This window comes from Triticum aestivum, chromosome 3A (assembly GCF_018294505.1).
Source record: "Triticum aestivum cultivar Chinese Spring chromosome 3A, IWGSC CS RefSeq v2.1, whole genome shotgun sequence".
Taxonomy (NCBI): domain Eukaryota; kingdom Viridiplantae; phylum Streptophyta; class Magnoliopsida; order Poales; family Poaceae; genus Triticum; species Triticum aestivum.
This window is the reverse complement of record NC_057800.1, coordinates 138,688,852-138,696,740: the sequence shown is the minus strand read 5'-3', so window position 1 is coordinate 138,696,740 and position 7,889 is coordinate 138,688,852. Positions and strand designations below refer to the sequence as shown.

At 48.5% G+C, this 7,889-nt stretch overlaps 1 protein-coding gene across 1 annotated transcript; it reads left to right on the top strand.

The window, feature by feature from the left end:
• The first annotated feature begins 1,992 nt into the window (after positions 1-1,992).
• Positions 1,993-2,931, top strand: LOC123058145 (uncharacterized). The gene is made up of 3 exons (XM_044480964.1): positions 1,993-2,202; positions 2,296-2,443; positions 2,579-2,931. Exons 1-3 carry the CDS (start codon positions 2,126-2,128, stop codon positions 2,639-2,641), a joined length of 288 nt encoding a protein of 95 aa, XP_044336899.1. The 5' UTR covers positions 1,993-2,125; the 3' UTR covers positions 2,642-2,931.
• The last annotated feature ends 4,958 nt before the right edge of the window (positions 2,932-7,889 follow it).

The window sequence follows — 7,889 nt, the reverse complement described above, 5'->3', positions numbered from 1 at the left end:
ATGCCAATTAAACTTGGACTTGCAGTGCTCTCGTGATGCTGAAAATTGTACATTTGTCTACGGATGAATCAATTTCAGTTTTAGACTTGTGAGCTACTCCTATTTATCTAGTTTCAGCGTTGTTTAGTTCAAGAGAATACATTCCTGGCCTCTCAACTTGATTAGAACACATCCGGAGGGTAGGCGCGAGGCTCTAGATCGGCTCCATGCTGCCGCGATCGTTGCCCACAAAATCAATTGCTTCGTTGCCCTGCCTTGGTCCCGCTTGAGGTGGAAGGTGAAACGAACAGACCAAGGGGGTTGGGAAGGGTTATCTGACCTATGTGCTAGTTCATGGTAACAACGGTCATTTTTACAATATTTCATCCCGCCCTATAGCTGAAGACTTCCTGAAAATATATTTAAAAGTTTTTTTGATCCACTTTGCAATCAGGAAAAAATAGGACCTCATGGTAACAAAGCAAGCTAAGTAGACTGTTTCAGACCGTTTTGGACCAAACTGTTGCAACATAGGAGTTAAGTGACCATTTTTCTTGTTTTTCTAACTTTATGTATGTATCTGCTAACGCCGGCAAGTTCATGTACCGGTGGTGATATTAACTCGTCGCGGACTAATTAAACTCATTAGGCTGCAGCCTGCAGCAGCCTACGAAGTGACACGGCACAAAAAAATAGTATAATATGTGCACTCAAGCTTTGATTGCCTTGCATACATCCGAGGATGCAATGACCCTACCTCCAGAAAAAAAGGTACAAGACAAGCTTAGCATGCATGGTATAGTTGATACTACCTCCATTTCAAAATATAGTGCGCCCGCGCTTTCTGAGGTTCAACTTTGATCATAAATTTAACCAACGAGACCAACTACGACGGGAGAAAAAAATTATATAATTGAAAACTTCTTTCGAATACTAATTCACTGATATAATTTTTGCTCCCGCCGTAATCGGTATTGCTAATTAAATTTACGATCAAAGTTAAAGCACGTGAATAAAGGAAGCACTACATTGTGGAATGGAGGAAGTATATGTAACCTGTCGTGCATGCATGCATGATCAGCGACTCGGTCACGTTTCTAGAGATGCAAACATACAAGTGTACAGCATTACCAAAAATGTGCATGCATGGCAGCTAGCCCGATCTCGGCCCCTCGCCGAGATCCTTGCCGGCCAGTGCCGTCCTTGCGCCGGATCCGATCGGTCCGGGCCCTCTCCTCTCCTCTCGCTCTGGCCATGCACGCAGCAGCCGGGCGGCAGCCAGCTCTGCGTCGCATGCATGCATGCTCGCGGCCGTACGTACTGCGAGCTGCCCGCTCTGCTCACACCCCATCCCATCCGGATCTGGTACTGACCACTGACCAGCGCCAGCTGCGACGACATGCATGCGTACAATCCGGCCAGTCTCCAGCCTACAGCGCCTCTCCCTCTGAGTCCCAGGTGCAGCGCAGAGATCTCGAGCCCTTGACCTCTTCCAGCTCTGCGCGAGATTCCATGCTACGTACATATCCACTGCGCCTGCATGCAGGCCTGTGTCACCATCGCATGCCCCCTCCCCTCTGCCCAACCATCAGAGACATTCTATTGGATATTGCTCACGAACCATACAAAAATGTGTATGTATATACTCTTATCTTCTCCAGCAATGCAACTGCAACCCACATAAAATATACATGCGCGTCACAGTGCCTGCAGCAAGCTTGCTACATGGACAAGCAAGGGTTGGTTAACTAGTGGCTGGACGTACGCACATGCATGTGCGTGCGCGTTTTATAGGCGAGATTCCCTTGACCAAGTTCAAGCCGGCCTAAGCTCGCGCAGTTGGCTGCATGTTTGTTAGTTGCGTCGCGCTTTCCCTAATTTGACTAATCACTCTAGATCTAGGCTAATCTGGACACAGTAAGAAAGATGCAAGCTAGCTCCCTCCCGGCCGGTGACAAGATCGGCATGTGACCACCTCCTCTCCCCCGGCTATAAATACCGGCCCATAGCAATGATATGGAACCAAGCCAAGCTAGCACTTGCTCTCTCACTCATATCATTAGTCATTACCCGCACTGAAAACCTTAGTGCTGCTACCTAGCTTCCTGTGTAGCTCGAGGGAGAGAGAATCCAACGAGCGCGAGCAATGGCGAAGCCGCAGCAGGAGGTCTACTTCGTCTTCATGAACTTCGACCCTGTCTACGAGCGCCTAAGGGCCGATCGGTCTGTATACCTTGCACATAACTATAATGGCTTGCATCTTCTATCCAATATATGTGCGCAGTTTTGATGGATGGTTTGTTGGCTTGGGTGCAGGACGAAGCAGGGGTCGGCGACGCTGGACGCGTACCTGAGCCAGAAGCACGATAAGCTCCTCGCCAAGCTCCTCCAGCCCGACACCTACTGGAAGAAGTCCTCGCTGGCCATCGTCGACGGATTCGCCGTCGAGATCACCGACGCTCAGGTCACCGCCCCGCCTATAACCTCACATGCATCATGGATGTACATGGATCCTCATACATGCTCACCTCTACTGTACATGAATCTTCTCTTACACCCTGATTGCACACATGAGCGACTTAACTATATACTGATGCAGGCCAGCGTGCTGAGGTCGGCCAAGGAGGTGAGGGTGGTGGAGAAGAACCAGGAGCTTGCTTGACCAGCCAACATCCAGGCGAAGTTATAAGCATAATCATTTAGATGCTTTGAGCATCTGCCATAGCTATGGAAGCTTGGTTTATTATAAGCTAAGGCCGGAGTACGTTGATCAGTTGCTACTAGTCAATTGCTTTTGCGGCGTAAGTGTATCGATCGGTGTGTGTTTTTGTGTGATCTCCCATGGCTTTGTTGACTCTAGTGTCAGCTCAAGCTTAGCTACTATCTTTATATACCACGTACTACTACTTAATTAGCACTAGCCGCAGTAATATAGATATATAAAGTTCTTCATCGATCGATCTTACTAGCTAGGGTCTACTGATATTCAGAGGACGACTTTGAAGATTGAACCCTGCAATGTAATGGTGATTATAAATGAATGAGCAATTAGTCAAAAAAGAATCTGTGTAGCGGTAGTATTTTATAAGCTCATGCGTGTACTCTCTTTCGCTGTCCAACATGCATGGCAGTGTGTGTCTGACTTTTGGGTCATGTTTCTATATGCATGGGTAGATGGCTAGACGCATGCTTTGGGTGCCTAATGTGAGTGGTTTAAGGTCTTGGGTTGACTTGTGAAATCTACAAGACAAGGAAGAGGAGGAGGTTTTGTTGATGAGTGGAGTCGGCCTCTCGAACCGCTGATCATGATATGATTCCTACACTTGCGAGTTTCCGAGATGAGTAAACCTCTCATGGAAACCTGCAATGATAAGACAAATAATTGCACTGATTTGTGCGTGAGCGTGGTTCTGTGCGTGCCGGGAGAGATGATCGATGCAGTGCGTGTGGGAGCACTTTGATTCGAGTTTTCAGGCCTAGAGAACCGTAGGCAGAACAGCAGCATGCACGCTTGTTCGACTGTACGTGTGCCTATCATTTCCCGACACGTATCGCTCTGTCTGACAAAGCTGCCACCGGGCGGTGCACTGTAGGATCCCCGCCAATAGCGAAAACATATAAACTAAAAAGTGCGTGTCTAGTGCTTATCTAGATGTGACATAATATGTCACATCTAATTTCTATTTAGTGACCCCATTGTTTGTTTGTATACGTTGTTGTGTTTATTCATGTACTATACTTTGCTTGCGAGATGTGTTGGTTGCTGCAGCGTCCTCGTTTTCCTATACCCACTTCTCACTGTAGTGGAGTGGAGGAGCACACAATCCCGTAGCATAGTATTACTAATTACAGAACCAGAAAAAAAAAAGGTTTTTGATCTCTTACTAGTAGGCAAGATGACCATGCGCCGTAGGATAATGCATTGCCCACATGGAACACGTACGTGTGCTAGAAGAAGAAAACAAGCAAGGGGAGAAAATAACTAAAACATGGCGCTGGCACTACAGTTTCAGGATGTATCTAGTACTGAACACCCATATTTTCTGCAATTTGGGCTCAGTATTTACTTTTTTGATGAAAACTCTGTATTTACTTGTTGGGCTATAAGTACAACTTGTGGAACTGCAAAGCTGAACGGCTAGTAGCAAGATACCTGAAATTTCATTTTGAAATTCTTGGGATCTTCTTTATCCTTGAAAGGGTAGGCACTAGGCACCAAATACATAAAGGGTCACCACATCCACACATCGGCAATCTCCATTCGAAAACAAATTATTAGCACTTGAGCAAAAAAAAACAGAAAGTATTTAAATGATTACTCCTCAAGGCCATACACCGCTCATACCAATGAAAGGTTCAGAAAGCGCGTAAAGTTTTTTATGGCCGAGCAAAGTGAATTAAGTTAGGCAGCAAATGACAGAGTACGCAGGAGACAGTTTAAAGCACTTCAGGTCCAACAGTTAATTTTGATTTTGGCCAAGAACGAAGAAACAAGAATTGTACTCTCTCTGTAAAGAAATATAAGAGTGTTTATATCACTACTTTAGTAATCTAAACGCTCTTATATTTCTTTATGGAGTGAGTAGAATAGAAAACAACACGACTGCAATTCACTTAAAAATCTGGTATTCAGCAAACTTCTGTTTGTTAGGAGTTCGTGCAGTAAGAGGGTACAAACATTTTTGTTGTCGAGATTTAACATTTAAGAGATGATATTTAATCAGGATGGGAATGGGCCGGCCCGCTCTAGCTCGGACTTGGCCCCTGCCGTCCCAATGGTCCAATACTGAGTGGCAAAGATTGCACAAATTAAAACAAGAAGCATTTGTCCAACCACATTTATTCAACTAGCATTATTTAGATGCTGGGAGTTTTTTAAAAAGAAATTGTTTCGGCTTCTACCATGAATCGTTTGCATTATAAGGTTGGCTAATAATTTAAATTTTTCATATAAACACAAAGGTAACAACCTTGCAACGGCATGTGCATTGTAATGGCATACTTTAGGCAATTAAATTTGGGTTGACCCGCTTGTCCTCGTGGGTCGGTGGTGACCTAGAGGACCCATCAACCTTGAAAATATGGGCCGGACCAATGTCTCAGTGGGTAAGGTTGGCCCGTTCCCATCGTGAAGAATACCCATCACATAAGCATGCAATGTTTGCCTCAATTTTTTTTAACATATAAGCATGCAATCAGGCACAACACCACGAGATTAATAGCACAGACCACAGAGTATCTTCTGATAGCCAAAGCCCCATATCTTCAGACAAGGAGCGGTGCTTCCATCCAGCAGATTAACGTGTTCTTGATCTTTATGTCAGGATGCATACTTGCTTGAGGAATGCATACAACAGATTAATGGAAATTGCAAATGAAACTGTAGAAACGCAAAACCAAGTAGTAGTATAATTTGGGAAATAAACTGATACCTAACTCCAGATATTAGCTGCTGGAAAAAGAACCGAGCCTGAACATGCATATATATAAACTGAGTTAACCAATACAGCAATTGCAACAGATTCAAGAGTTATGGCAGAACGTTTGCTACCTCCTCCCGGCTGAATCGATCGGCAGTGCAGATGCGCTTGTGAAGAAGCTTACTCCATTAAAGCATCTTCAATAGATGGTCCAAAATTTGACGGTCCAAAATCGGAGATGTAAAATTTGGATCGCCAAAAAGTACGTTTTGGAGCTCTGAAAAAAGCTCAACTCCAACAGATGGTTCAAATTGATGGTCCAAAAAAGCAACTCCAATAAATGGTCCAAAATGAAGATGTAAATTTCTTAAAACGACAAACTACTAGTCCATTCAACATAGTTTCATACATGAATTTCAACTCTACTACTTATTCAAACTACTAGATAAACTACTCATCATCGGAGCTGCTGAACTGCGTCCAGAACTCCTCCTTCTCTAGGTCATAGCACCCCTCCTCCTCCTCCTCCGAGAAGTCTGCCCAGTCCTCCTCGGAAGAGGACTCGATGGGGATCACCGTCGAGGGACCGGCCTCGTCCTCCTTCTTCGCCCCCTTCTTCTTCTGCTCCGCCTCACGCTTTCAGTAGTACTCCAGCTTGGCCTGGACGTACTCCGGATGCTCCCGAGCAAACCTCGCCATCGCCTCCTCGTCGGTCTCGCCGGCACTGACGACAACCGACGGCTTCTTCGTCGTCTTCTTCTTCGTCGGGATCTCCTCCATCTTGGTGCCCTGCGGCACAAGCATCTCCGCTTCCGCCCGAATCTCGATCTCTGGGAACTTGAGGTGCTCCCGAGGCCTCTCGACATGCCACACCGCCATGTCGTAGGCACGCGCGGCCTCGTGGGCGGAGGGGTACGTGCCGATCCACCAACACCTCCCGGCGTCGGAGAACTCCACTCCGAAGTTACCGGAGGGCTTCTGCCTCATGCCGAAGAAGCCCGACTTGCCCTTCGGCGTCTTCTTCGGCGCCATCGGAGAGCGTGAGAGCGGTGGAGCGGCGGCGGCGTGCGGCCGGAGCGGTGGCGGACGGAGCCGGGCGGGGCGGAGCTGAGGGGCGGTGGCAGACGGAGACAGGCGAGGCGGAGCTGGGCAGAGCCGGGGCGGGACGGAGCTACGACGGGCGTGCGGGGCGGTGACGGACGGGGCCGGGGCGGGTCGGAGCTACGGCGGGCGGGCCGGGGCCGGGCGGAGCTGCAGCGGGTCGGACCTACGGCGGACGGGGCGGGGCAGATGGGGCGGCGGCGTGCGCTGCGGCCGCGGCCTGATCCGCGGCGGGCGGGCGGTGGGGCGGCGTGGAAACAGCGGCGGGGGGCGGGACGGGGCCGGATCTGATGCGGGCGGCATGCGGCGTGGCGGCGGCGGTCGGGCGGAAGGTCGCAGGCAGGCGGGCGGGAAAGGAAAGGAAGTGGCGGTTCGGCGTTCGCGGGCGACGGCTGTTTTTGGACCAGATGCACCTAGTGATGTAAATTTGCACAACGAGATGTTGTATTTTACATCACGAGGAGGCCGCGGTCCAATTTTTTTTACATATGAACTGTTTGTTGGAGCTGCGTTTTTGGCCTTAGACGATCCAAAAAGTTAGTTACTTTTATATTTGGACCTATCGGAGATGCTCTTAAGACTACGAGATGCGTCGGAGTCAGAATAACCTGAAGACGCGTCAGAACTCTGAAGGCGTACTACAGACTCCAGAGGTGTAGATATCAAATATCTGAACTGTGGTGACGGTGGCTTGGTGGTTGTACCTTCTCGCCGCGGTGGTCGTACACTTGTACTTGACAGCGACGAGCTCGCCGGAGGCGCGGCTGCGCATGAGGCGAGCGACGCCAAGTTGCCCGGACCAACTCACAAAAGCATGGCCACGAACGAACAATTTAATCCAACGGCTATTACTCAAAGCGTGTTATAATCAAACGCTTTTTTAGATGAAAGGGGATAGAAACCCCCCGGTCCCATTTTTATAAATGAAACCAGGAACAGTGTCGAAAGAACAAATGTTTCCCCTCAGAGGGGGAGCATAGAGAACAGAATGCCCAGAGGCCAAATAAAAGACAGTTTTAACAGAACCATAAGCAACTTCTGTTACAGTGTGGGGAGTGTCATGCCACCACTGTAACGGCAACTGCTCGACTAAGCTTCGATCTCATAGGCCGTCATGCCCTCAGCACTGCCTTTAGTTGTCCTGTTGTCCTTCAGCTTTCCCATTGCGTCCCTGAGCTTCTTCCAAGGTTGCAACGGCGATCCCAGCAGGTCCATCCGAGTGATTGGGCTAAGCAGGCAGTGTTTGGCACCACCAGAAGGGCTCCTCGGAGGTGAAACGAATGGGTACTGTTCGCTTGGCGTGCCATAGTCTTCCAGGTTCAGCTTGGAGAGGAGAACCTGATCGTCTTCATCAGTGGAGGTCATCCCCAGCAAAGTCACCTTGCCATG